At 44.4% G+C, this 13,276-nt stretch overlaps 1 protein-coding gene across 1 annotated transcript; it reads left to right on the top strand.

Annotated features, from left to right (window-relative positions):
- Positions 1–283: 283 nt before the first annotated feature.
- Positions 284–9,991, top strand: LOC115194966 (cytosolic phospholipase A2 gamma-like). The gene is made up of 13 exons (XM_029754870.1): positions 284–320; positions 426–533; positions 820–962; positions 1,115–1,310; positions 1,712–1,809; positions 3,145–3,293; positions 4,384–4,551; positions 4,644–4,811; positions 4,922–5,029; positions 5,199–5,282; positions 5,743–5,897; positions 6,251–6,425; positions 9,596–9,991. Exons 1-13 carry the CDS (start codon positions 285–287, stop codon positions 9,874–9,876), a joined length of 1,869 nt encoding a protein of 622 aa, XP_029610730.1. The 5' UTR covers position 284; the 3' UTR covers positions 9,877–9,991.
- The last annotated feature ends 3,285 nt before the right edge of the window (positions 9,992–13,276 follow it).

The raw sequence follows: 13,276 nt of genomic DNA, 5'->3' as shown, positions 1-13,276 counted from the left end.
CTAGATATACAAATTTCAAAACCAGATCACAGATGTGGATTATATTAGAGACTCCTGTGGTCTCCACAGAGTTGGGTAGGACTGCCTTTAGTTCCTTTGCGCCTTATTTATGGAACAAACTGCAGATCCAACTTAAGTTAGACACTCTGGTGTCCCTTGCCCATTTTTAAAAATGTTATGGAGGATCAATATGATGTTATCTGTGATTGTTTCTGTTGAATTGTGTCTTTGTTTTGTACGTTTGAAATGTTCTTGTCTGTATGCCTAAAACTGTATATGTCAACATGTTTACACAGGGCACAGCCGTAAAAGAGATCCAGGTCTGTCTGTTTTCCCTGTTAAAATAAATAAAAACAATTTTTAAAAAATTATGAAATAATATGCTGTACACATACATCTTTCTGTCTCTTTCTTCATTCTGTCAGACTGTGCGTCTGTCTCACTCCATCAATGATGAAGAGATAAAATACGTGACGGCGAGGAAGTCTCTGATTAAGGAGTGGCTGAAAGGTCAGGGTTTCGACTGTGAACTGGTGGGTAGTCCTGTCTTCTCTATCGATCACCCTCTCTGGTACACATGGTCTTTCTCTAACTCCTCCCTGTCTCCACAGCCAACTACATAGGGAGCCCCCTCCCCACTCCCATGTCTCCAGCTGCCTGTTGTTAGCCCAACCCCCCCCTTCTTTCTTATTTAAAATATGATGGGACACTGATGAGAATGTCTCTAGATTTGATCCCTTTTTTTGTTCTTTATTCATTTCTTTCTTTCTCTGTCTCTCTCTCTGTGTCTGTCTGTCTCTCTCTCTCCCCATCTCTCAGGAGAATGTTCCTAACATAGCGTTGCTGGGGTCAGGTGGAGGAGAGAGGGCAGCAGTGGGCATGCTGGGATCTCTGTTTCAGCTGGAACAGGACAACCTGCTGGGCAGCCTCTTCTACATGTGTGGGGTGTCAGGCACCACCTGGTACACACACACACACACACACACTTATTTACTATTATTCTTAGCAGGGAAGTTCATTTTGAGTGACCTAAAACAAATTATTTGTCTCTCTCTCCCTCCCTCTAAATCACTCACCCAATCACTGACACACACACACACACACACACACACAGGTGCATGTCATCCCTGTACAGCGATTCAGATTGGTCGTTGAATAAGCGTTGTGATGAGGTGATAAAGAAGCTGAAGGGTCCTACAGTGGGCTTGAGCAAAGCTGTGGACTGGCTGAAACAGTGGAAAGACAGCGACCAGGACTTCACCCTCACTAACTTCTGGGGCGCCTTCACTGCCTGCTATTTCATGAAAGAGGTCAGTGTATGATTGTGTGCGTGTTTCTGTGTCTGTCTGTCTGTCTATTTGCCAGTATGTGTGTGTGTGTGTTTGCGTTTGTTTGTGTGTGTGTGTCTCTATCTGCCTGTTCGCCTGTGTCTGTCTGTCTGTCTGTGTGTGTCTGTTGTCTGTCTGTCTGTCAGTGTGTGTGTGTCTGCCAGCGTGTGTGCGTGTGTTTCTGTATATCTGTCTGTCTGTCTGTCTGCCAACCAGTGTGTGTGTGTGGAGGTCAGTGTATGTTTAGGTATGTGTGTCCCATCTGTCATCTTTCTCTCTTTCTCTCCCTCTGTTGAGCTGATTACCCCCCCACCGTTCTCCCCCCCATCTCTCCCCCCGTTTTCCCCCCATCTCTTCCATTTGTTCTCTGTCTCCTGTATCAGATGAACACTCGCTGTCTCTCTGAAGAAGCTCACAGGAACAGCACCAACCCCTACCCCATCTACAGCGCCATAGAAACTGGAGCACAACAAACTGGACTGCACTAAAGGTGACGGTTCGTTCAAACCTCAGAGTTTAAATTAATGTTATTTGCGTAAAGCTTCCTATTGATTGATTCTGATACTTAGGTATCACTCTTTGTAAAACAGGGTTTCCAAGTTGAACGTTTCAGAGTTCTGTGAATGCAGCATCAATCAATCAAATGTATTGTATTGAGCTTTTTACAAAGACAATTGTTTCAAAGAGTTTTACAACCAGAACAACACAAATAATATAAACAATGAATACAATATGAACAAACACTCTACTGTAGAGGCCCAAAAAGCCAGCCAAGCATTAGTCTGTGTCCCATTTGGGCCTCTGTTAAGAAGTAGTGCCACTATATAGGGAATAGGGTGTCATTTCAGACAAAGCCAATGATTGTAACATTCTGTAATATCCACCTGTTTTCTTTAGGGGTTTGGTTTGAGATGACCCCCCCCACGAGAGCGGCGGTTCTCTGGACTTGGGCGCTTTCGTCCCCACTTCCTTTCTAGGGAGCCAGTTTGAAGGCGGGACTCTGAGAGAGAAGAGGAAGGAAATGGACATGGTTCGCTGCAAGGTGGGGCACGCACAGAAGCACATGCACACCACCACCACACGCACACAAACATACACGTGCGCACACACACACAACTTTGTTCCCACATTGTTGATATCTCATCGTTTTTTTTCACAACTCTTATAGATATTAATTGTTGTTTGTTTGTTGTTGCTGGCAGTATCTGTGGGAGTGCACATTGCAGATGGGCAGAGGAACAATGCTGAGGTAGTAAAATGATCTGGCCTTACTTGGAGGTAAGTACAGTGCAGCATGCTAGCTAGCCTGCAAGGCTAGTGTGTAGGATTGTAATTTTGAGGGGATCATTGAAACAATGTTCCATTTGAGTTCATTTGTGATAAATAACTTAACTTTTTTTAATTAGGTAAGAACTTCTTACAATACGGTAGTCTTTCACCCCTCCCCTTACTCCAACCCAACCAGACGATAAAACATCCATCAGACAACGATAGAGAGACAACGCAAAAGAAAAGTCAATAAGAAAGAATGAACATAGTGCTGTATGTACAATACAACCCAGGAACCGACCCAGTACAGAAACACAAGATATAACAACAACGAAGAGAATCACCTTCAATTAAAAAGAAACACAAACATAAAACAATACTCCAAAACAATAGAAGACAATAAACTACAGAACAATACTAGACAATAAACTACAGAACAATACTAGACAATAAACTACCGAACAATACTAAATGATAAACTGAAGGACAATACTGGACAATACTAAACAAAAACATGCGTAGACAATGATATCCACGGCCATTACAGTAACATCTCCTCAGCATCCCATCCATCCCTCACACCTGCTTATGAGTTCCCATTTTCTTCTATGTTCCTGTGTTTTCCCATATTTGTTTTGTACCCACACTACCCTCTGTTTTTTTCAGTTACATTTTCTGCTGGCATTAAGACTGAAGGTAAGGAGTTTTAACCATCTGACTGTCTGTGTGTGGGGAGATTCATTGGACTGTTCAGAAATAGCATGACGTGATCTAAGATACCACATGTAGACAGACCTATATTGCTAACCCCATTCTAATTCCATTTTGATCTTTAAAGCCACAATCCGTCATTTAAACAATGACAAAACGTCATGGGGGATGGAGTTGTAAACATATTTCGAGGCAGTACAGTGTTTGTTCACATTCCTGTTATAGAAAATGGTTTGAGTAAAATCTGATTTATGTTTTGGGTTATGATGGTTTAATCTAGTTCTGATCCTTATGTGACCAGGGGTAGGGAGTCTCCCAAGTGGAAGAAACAAGTGTCTACCATTAAGCCAAGAGGACATCCTCAAGTTCTGAGTGTGACACTTGAGTTTTATATGTCTCAGGCAGGGTGACCTCATCACTGGGCTGGCTCCAGTCATAAGCAACTTACTGTTGAGGGTTAGAATAGTAGAATATATAGGTGCGAGTTTGAAATTTGGTTGTGCATCAACAATATTGCTCCTTATATATCAGTCACTGACAGTCACTCAATTAGCCATGTCAGCTAACCATTTTTTGATTGGTAAGTTAGTCTAGCCGCTATCTAAACTTGCAGTAATCGTGGCCGAATACCGACCAGGCACGCAGGGCGTGCTCAGGGGCCCTGACCTCCCATTGATTTGGTTGTTAGTCACTCACTCTAACTCAGATATCATTAACATGGCAAAAGTAATGGTAAAATGTGTAAAATTTAAGGAAATGTGCTTTAAAAATGCAAATATGTGTCTCCACGCCATGGCAAAATTTGTAGAATTGCATGAAATGTGTTAAAAAAAAATCCAAAAGTTTCTCTCTGCTCCAGGGCAAAAAGTGTAGAACTGCAGAAGGATTGATTTAAAACTGCAACATTTTCTTTACACCCCATGGCAAAATGTGTAGAATAGCAGGAAAATAACCAAAACTAAATTGTTCTCTCCCACGTCAAGAGGGGGACCATGCCTCACATGTCTCATCACGAGAGGAGAGTGTGTTTCCAAATCACCTCCGCTACACGTGACCAACCTGTTTTGTTCCGCAGGGCAGGACAGCATGATGTTGATGTCTGCGACAGGGGGGAAGGTAGAGGTGTGTGAGAGTGTGCCCTCCCAAGTGGTGAGGTGTGTGTCTGAGCTGATGGTGAATGCTGAGGACCCAGATCCACTGAAGACATGGGAAGTCATCACCACACTGAGACAACTACTGGAAGGTGAGACACACACAAACATGCTCAGGCACAAACACACACACACACACACACACACACACCATTATCATGAACTATGTGCATAATGACTTTAGGTCTTGTGAGCAGTAAGGGTGAGATGCTGTGGAACATGGACTCTGAGAGGTGGAAGAAAACCAGCCTGGTGGAGAGAAAGGAGTTCATAGAGACAGTCAGTCTGGAGCTCATCCTCACCTCAGACAGCTGGACAAAAGACTGGAAGGACAAACGCTACACCTGCATTGGTAACAATGGCATTATATTACTCCAACACCAATCACCAACACAGGTGATCAATGAGGTCTAAAGCTTCATTTTTATCACATGCTTTTTCAAACCATGTGTTACATGCCAGACCATGAGGGAATCTTTCTTGTTTTGGCCTCTGAAGATGAATCAAAGTATATGGTGACAACGGGAATGAAGGATAAGATGTCAATAACAAACTCCTGGGTCCCTGATGGTATGTTTTTTTCATTTCCTTTCTGTCCACTATGATTACTATGGAATGTGTGTGTGTGTGTGTGTGTGTGTGTGTGTTACAGAACAGACTACATACTGTCTCCATCACTGAGAGAATTTTTGACCAGTTGCTATGAATAATTTGAAATTGGTGTGTGTGTCTCCTCCAGAGTTGTGGATTGTACAGAACATTTTCCCTCTGGTCAAAAAATGGGAATGGGGAACCGTGTACAACTTCTTCTTTAATATCCAAGGTACAGTAACATCAGACCTCTTCCTAACATGATAACATAACTAGTATCAGTCATCAGGATCTTATGTTTCCCTCTAAAATATCAGCTTTCTCGCTCTCTCTCCTCTCTCTCTCCACCCTCTCGCTCCCTCTACCACCTCTCTCTCTACCCCCTCTCTGTTTCTCTACCCCCCCTCTCTCGACTTCCCCCCTCTCTCGACCTCCTACTCTCTCTACCCCCCCCACCTCTCTCGACGGCCCCCCTCTCTCTACCCCCCTCACTCTCTTTTTCTCTCTCTACCCCCTCGCTCTCTCACCAACGCTCTCGCTCTCTACCCCTATCTGTCTCTCTCTACCCCCCTCGCTCCCTTTACCACTTCGCTCTCTTTCTCTACCCCCCTCTCTGTCTCTCTACCTCCCCTACCCCCCTCTCGCTCTACGCCCCCTCTCTCTCTACCCCTCCTTTCTCTCTATATCCCCAGATACTAACGTTCTGAGCAGCATGGCATCCAAAGAGAAGATTCACCTGGTAGATGCTGGGTTAAAGATTAATTCTCCCTACCCCCCCGTCCTGCGCCCATCCAGGGATGTCGACCTCATCATCTCCTTGGACTTCAGCGCGGGAGATCCCTTTGAGGCAAACACACACACATACACAGACAGACAGACAGACAGACAGACAGACAGACAGACAGACAGACAGACAGACAGACATGGCTTATTCCTGTTTCATTACCTTTCTATCCAGTATGATTAAAATGGAAAGTGTGTGTGTGAATTCCAGTAAAGCCTTTCAGAAGAACATGAAGTGCCTAGGTAGTAGTGACCCTCTCTCTCTCTCCCGTCTCCTGCTCTCTCTCTAGGGAGTAGGGGCTACGGAATAGTGACTAGGAAGTAGGGTCTAGGGAGTGGTGCCTTGGGATTAGGGACTAGGGGCTGGTTTGTAGAAGGACATTGACATAACTATACTACTGATCCTGCTCCACACAGACGGTGCTTAGTGCCAAACAGTACGCAGATGAGCTGAAGCTCCCCTTTCCCCCAGTGAAGGAGAGTGTGAGGAAGGAGAAAGAACATCCTCAGGACTGCTACGTTTTCGAGGGGCGACGCCCTGAAGAGCCCACCATCATGCACATGCCCCTGTTCAACCTGCGGAACTGCAAAGGTCTGTGGTAGTCATCATAGTAGTCAGTGTCTATCTGTCTTTTATACTTGTCTCTCTGACTACACCCTATTCTGACCTCTCTCTTATTTTCTGTCTCTTTGTTTTTCTCTGTGTCATGTCCTTTTCTTGTTTATCTGCACCAACTGTCTGCTTTTTATGATGCCACTAGTATTTAGTATTTTTTATCAGGAACCTCATTGGCTACAGCTACTCTTCCTGGGGTCCACACAAACATTAAATATGGCATACAAAACATTAAAAGACCATTACAGCTGACAGAACTACATAAAATGACATAGACAACATTAATAGACAGGTACAGAACTACATAAATAAAAATACACACTTTCATATTCTTATGTCTTAGCAATCCATGCAACCTACACTCATAATAAAGGCTACACTGCAGTCCTCCATTTTGTTACAGTTAATTACTGATCCTGATCTCTCAGAAGCAGTTGTTCTGTAAACTCTAGCGAGAATCTCTCAACATTACCACCCGTGTCCTTGGTATTCCCGTCCTTGGTATTCATTAATCATGTGATTAACTGATGCTACGGCAACCAAAAATGACAATGGAAATGCAACAATTCTATTCAGCTCATAAATGAACCAAACAATGACCTACAGATGGTTTCCTCCCCACTAAGGCTTTAATGTAATCATTCACCTCAGCAACCATGTTGGAAATTCCTCCAGCTAAAGTTTCAATTTACTAGAAGTATTTGCATTAACCATTTTCTCCTCCCTTTGTCATGGTCTTTACTTACATGCTGACCAGACCGCACGCATGTTGATTTTGTCCCCCCACACCAGACGAGATCAGGGCACGCATGTTGATTTTGTCCCCCCACACCAGACGGGATCAGGACACGCATGTTGATTTTGTCCCCCCACACCAGACGGGATCAGGACACGCATGTTGATTTTGTCCCCCCACAACAGACGGGATCAGGACACGCATGTTGATTTTGTCCCCACACAACAGACGGGATCAGGACGCGCATGTTGATTTTGTCCCCCCACAACAGACGGGATCAGGACACGCATGTTGATTTTGTCCCCCCACAACAGACGGGATCAGGACACGCATGTTGATTTTGTCCCCCCACAACAGACGGGATCAGGACACGCATGTTGATTTTGTCCCCCCACAACAGACGGGATCAGGACACGCATGTTGATTTTGTCCCCCCACACCAGACGGGATCAGGACACGCATGTTGATTTTGTCCCCCCACAACAGACGGGATCAGGACACGCATGTTAATTTTGTCCCCCCACACCAGACGGGATCAGGACACGCATGTTGATTTTGTCCCCCCACACCAGACGGGATCAGGACACGCATGTTGATTTTGTCCCCCCACACCAGACGGGATCAGGACGCGCATGTTGATTTTGTCCCCCCACACCAGACGGGATCAGGACGCGCATGTTGATTTTGTCCCCCCACAACAGACGGGATCAGGACACGCATGTTGATTTTGTCCCCCCACAACAGACGGGATCAGGACACGCATGTTGATTTTGTCCCCCCACAACAGACGGGATCAGGACACGCATGTTGATTTTGTCCCCCCACACCAGACGGGATCAGGACACGCATGTTGATTTTGTCCCCCCACACCAGACGGGATCAGGACACGCATGTTAATTTTGTCCCCCCACACCAGACGGGATCAGGACACGCATGTTGATTTTGTCCCCCCACACCAGACGGGATCAGGACACGCATGTTGATTTTGTCCCCCCACACCAGACGGGATCAGGACACGCATGTTGATTTTGTCCCCCCACACCAGACGGGATCAGGACACGCATGTTGATTTTGTCCCCCCACACCAGACGGGATCAGGACACGCATGTTGATTTTGTCCCCCCACACCAGACGGGATCAGGACACGCATGTTGATTTTGTCCCCCCACACCAGACGGGATCAGGACACGCATGTTGATTTAGTCCCCCCACACCAGACGGGATCAGGACATGGAGGTTGAAATATCAAAACAAACTCTGAACCAATTATATTAATTTGGGGACCTAACGAAAAGCATTAAACATTTATGGCAATTTAGCTAGCTAGCTTGCTGTTGCTAGTTACTTTTTCCTGGGATATTAACATTGGGTTGTTATTTTACCTGAAATGGACAAGGTCCTCTACTCCGACAATTAATCCACACATAAAACGATCAACCAAATAATTTCTAGTCATCTCACCCTTCCTTCAGGCTTCTTATTATTATTATTATTTGGACTTTATATGGCGGTTGGCAACCGAATGGAGTGTAGACCTCAGTTCATCTTTCAATCACCCACATGGGTATATGTTCCTAAAAACCAATCAGAAGATGGGAGAGGCGGGACTTGCAGCGTGCTGAGCGTCACAAATAGAACCAAGTTCTATTTAAGCGCCTGGCCACGCAGATGCTTGATGACCACACGAGCAGTGTGGGTGTAGTGATTGAATAACATGTGTACATTTATTTTGCATAATTCACGCACACGACGTGAGCGGTGTGGTCAGCATGTAAAGCCATGGTAAATATAAGCGTTGGCGGAGCACTATAGCAGCCATACTCAAACGCTGTCCGGATCCAGACCAAGAACGGGGTCAATATGGACTACCGGTACCGAGTGTGAAAAATAATAAATAATATATAAAGTGTGTTTTCTCATGGCTAAAATAATGTGGACCTGCCTACAATGCATAGATTAAAAGGGAATGTCAGCTCACTGTTTTATTCCTCTGAAACGTAATATTTGAATAAAGTTTTGGTGATTGCGATGTATTTCCAAGCTGTCTCAGGAGTCAAACCCTTTATCGACAGTCTTGACTACTTCGCGATTGCTCTTGTTCCATTCGCATATGGGAAGTGTGTGTCACCAAAGAACAGTATTTGACTCGTCTTAAATATCCCTATCAGCGCTGCCTGAGGACACACCTCAAATATTTCCACTCCTCCCATCTGATTGCAAGGAGCTGATATAAGACACGTCAACTGCCGAACCTGGACGTTAGGACTGGAAAATGCCGGTGGGCCAGTTTTTACATGAAAAAATTGCAAACTTACGTGTTTTTGACACTAGAGCCGCCTTGATCCCCCAGCTGTAAATAGAACCCTCTTTGTTCAAAGTTGTGTTGTAAGGTTCTCTGTTCTCTTCCTAGGCGAGGAGGAGATTAAGAAGGAGAGAGAGAAGTACACAACGTTCCAGCTGCACTACGGTGTGTCTGACATCGAACACCTCCTGAAGAAGGCCCAGGACAACTTGAAGAACAACAAAGACAGGATCCTGGAGCAGATCTTGTTGGCTGTCAAACGCAGAAAGAATCGCAAGTCTGTGGCTCAAGTCTTTATCTGTGGTGTAAAGTACTTCTTAAGTACTTTATGGGAGTATCTTTACTTTAACTATTTACGTATGACAACTTTTGCTTCACTACATTCCTAAAGAAAATGATCTATTTTTTACTCCATACACTTTCCCTGACACACAATAGTAGCCTAACTGTTTTTTTGGTTACATTTTGAATGCTTAGCAGGACATAAAACATTTCTAAATCACACACTTATCAAGAGAACATCCCCTACCTGTTCATCCCTACTGCCTTTGATCTGGCGGAATGATCAGAAGCACATGCTGCTCATGGGTTGCTCGTCTGTGTTCCCAAGAAATGCTGTCTTGAATTAAAAAGATTTGTACCTACACAGTGGAGAAAGCAGAAACGTCTGTGTACGCTATCCCTAATGCAGTAAAAATAAAAATCAAGTAAGCTTTATGAAAACACATCACACCCTTTGTTTGAATTTGGGGGTTTTATGCACCAGCCAAGCTTCTGGGAGAGCGAGGTGATCCCCTTTTTGATTACGCTTCGCTTTGATGTCTCAGACTGTTGGAGTGTGCCCCTGGCAATCCGTCAAAAGGTTCAATATAGGTTCTGAATGAACGGTGAGGTATTTTCCATATGTTTAAAATGCATATTTTCCAGGACATTGAATTTAGAAATTTAGATTTAGAAAATATGTATTTTCCGAATGTTGAAATCAGGTTAATTTTCGGCTCTGAATGAAAGTTGAAAATAAGTGATTTATAGAGGTCTATGTTTGGGCCAAATCATGGCTGGTCCAGACCGAACAAAATCTGAACCAAACATAGAAGTCTATGATTGGTTAAGAAAAGTGGAGGTAGAAATCTAGTCCTCTCCCGAACTGCACCCAAAAGACGTCCAAAAGGCATCAGCGTTGGTCCGTCCTTACAGAGGTGTAGCCTACAATGTTGCCTGAAATGTAATTTTATGAATGCCCATCTATGTGGTAAGCCTACCGACGTCCGGACAAGACCAAAAAAAGTCATCCAAAAGACGTTGTCTCATGCTTGCTGGGGTGTAGCCTACCTTGTCAGCCCCCAGTGGAATTTTATGAATGACCATCCATGTGGTTGGCCCACCATTTGTAAAATTGGCTTTATTAGGCTCGATTCAATGTGACTAATCAATTTGTCTATTTCAGCTCTGAACACCAGCTACCTAACTTTATCAGGAGTTATAACAAGCCTATTTGCAATGTGTTTACTCAGCAGGAAATGCAGAAGTATTTTTTTTCTCGCTATGATCAGCTTGTCAAATTTATGGATAATAACTTGAAACCACTGATCATGACAATGGGGTGAAACTCCTGCAGAACAGTTGTGATCGTCCATTCCATATTGTCCATTTTACTTTGACCTGTCCTGTTATTAGGATATGTTGTTAACATGACAGCTCATTTTTATTTGATTGAGTGCCATTTAGGTTAGCCTATTTGATCGGAGAAACCTGCATGATGTAAAAGTGTCCTACATCTTCATACATTTTATCTCCAGGCTGTAGGATACAGAAAAGGCCACATATTCTTTCTAGCATATCCTCTATCTGCTACATGATTTATGTTAGATCATGTTGTTCAATGAACGTTGGTGGAGCGCTGCAGAGATGCATCTCTCCAACAGCACCCTGGAGAGGCTGTAGGCTCCACAATACATCATTTATCATTTTGTTTATTGGCTCTTTTAATCCACACATACTCTACAGTGGCTATGCCTGAAACATAATACTCAAGTCACACCATTGTTGTACATAATGACATATTCCATGTATTATTCAGCGCTGCTGTTCACTTATTTATTGAGCCTAAAATGTTATTCATTGTGACAACAGGACAGTCTCAGAATAGAATTGACTGCGCTTTTCTCCTAAATGGCACCCCATTCCCTACATCAGGATTTCTCAAACTCTGTCCTGGGCCCCCCTTGTGCTCATGTATTGATGTTGTCCTAGCACTACACAAGCTCTTCTCTGTCCTGGGGCCCCCCTGGTGCTCATGTATTGATGTTGTCCCAGCACTACACAAGCTCTTCTCTGTCCTGACATCCTAATGGTGGAGCCAGCTTCCCCTAGAAGATACGACAGCAGAGTCCCTGCCCATCTTCCGAAAACATCTGAAACCCAACCTCTTCAAACAGAAACTTATATCTTGAACCCCTTCCCCCCCTTCGTGCTCTGACTCTACTGACAGCTACGTTATTGAGGAAAAATGTACTTTCTTTGCCTGTAATATGTGGTTGTCCCAGCTAGCTATCTTAAGATGACTGCACTAACTGTAAGTCGCTCTGGATAAGAGCATCTGCTAAATGACTCAAATGTAAAATGTAAATAACCAACTTTTTATCAAAATGTGATTATTTGAATCAGCTGTGTAGTGCTAGGGAAAGAAACTAAACGTGTACCCAGGGGAGGGTCCCAGGCCCGAGTTTGGGAAACTCTGCCCTACATAATGCACTAGCTTACTTTAGACCAGAGCCCTATAGGGATTGGCTACTACATAGGGAAAAGGGTGTCATTTGGGACAGCCTGTGTGATATGGAGGGGCAGTGATTGTGTTGACCTCACACAGTAGTGAGCCATGGTTCTTTATCCAAACAAATACGCATGGGAGATCATTTGGCTACTGCAGTATGTCTGGGTCATTTATTCTGCTCTCTATATCAGGGCTCTCCAACCCTGTTCCTGGAGAGCTACCCCCCTGTAGGTTTTCACTCCAACCCTGTTCCTAGAGAGCTTCCCTCCTGTAGGTTTTCACTCCAACCCTGTTCCTGGAAAGCTACCCCCCTGTAGGTTTTCACTCCAACCCTGTTCCTGGAGAGCTACTCTCCTGTAGGTTTTCACTCCAACCCTGTTCCTGGAGAGCTACCCTCCTGTAGGTTTTCACTCCAACCCTGTTCCTGGAGAGCTACTCTCCTGTAGGTTTTCACTCCAACCCTGTTCCTGGAGAGCTACCCTCCTGTAGGTTTTCACTCCAACCCTGTTCCTGGAGAGCTACCCTCCTGTAGGTTTTCACTCCAACCCTGTTCCTGGAGAGCTACCCTCCTGTAGGTTTTCACTCCAACCCTGTTCCTAGAGAGCTACCCTCCTGTAGGTTTTTGCTCCAACCCTGATCTAGCACTTCTAATAATTAGCTAGTTGATAAACGGAATCATTTTAGTTACAACTGGGGTTGGAGTGAAAACCAACAGGAGGGTAGCTCTCCAGGAACAGGGTCGGATAGCCCTGGTCTATATGCTTCGGACACAAAGACTATTCTTGTTCTCATAAACCAGGGGTATTCAACTCTTACCCTACGAGGTCCGGAGCCTGCTGGTTTTCTGTTCTAACTGATAATTAATTGCACCCACCTGGTGTCTCAGGTCTAAATCAGTTTCTAATTAGAGGTGAACAATTTAAAAAATGCAGTGACACTGGCTTCGAGGTCCAGAGTAGAGTTTGAGGGTCATAGACTATGGCTTGTTGACCTTTTAGACTACGTATGCATAACTA

This window comes from Salmo trutta, chromosome 5 (genome assembly GCF_901001165.1).
Source record: "Salmo trutta chromosome 5, fSalTru1.1, whole genome shotgun sequence".
In the NCBI taxonomy this organism is placed as follows: Eukaryota; Metazoa; Chordata; class Actinopteri; order Salmoniformes; family Salmonidae; genus Salmo; species Salmo trutta.
Note: the sequence above shows the minus strand (reverse complement) of the source record. Positions and strands in the feature narration are given on the sequence as shown.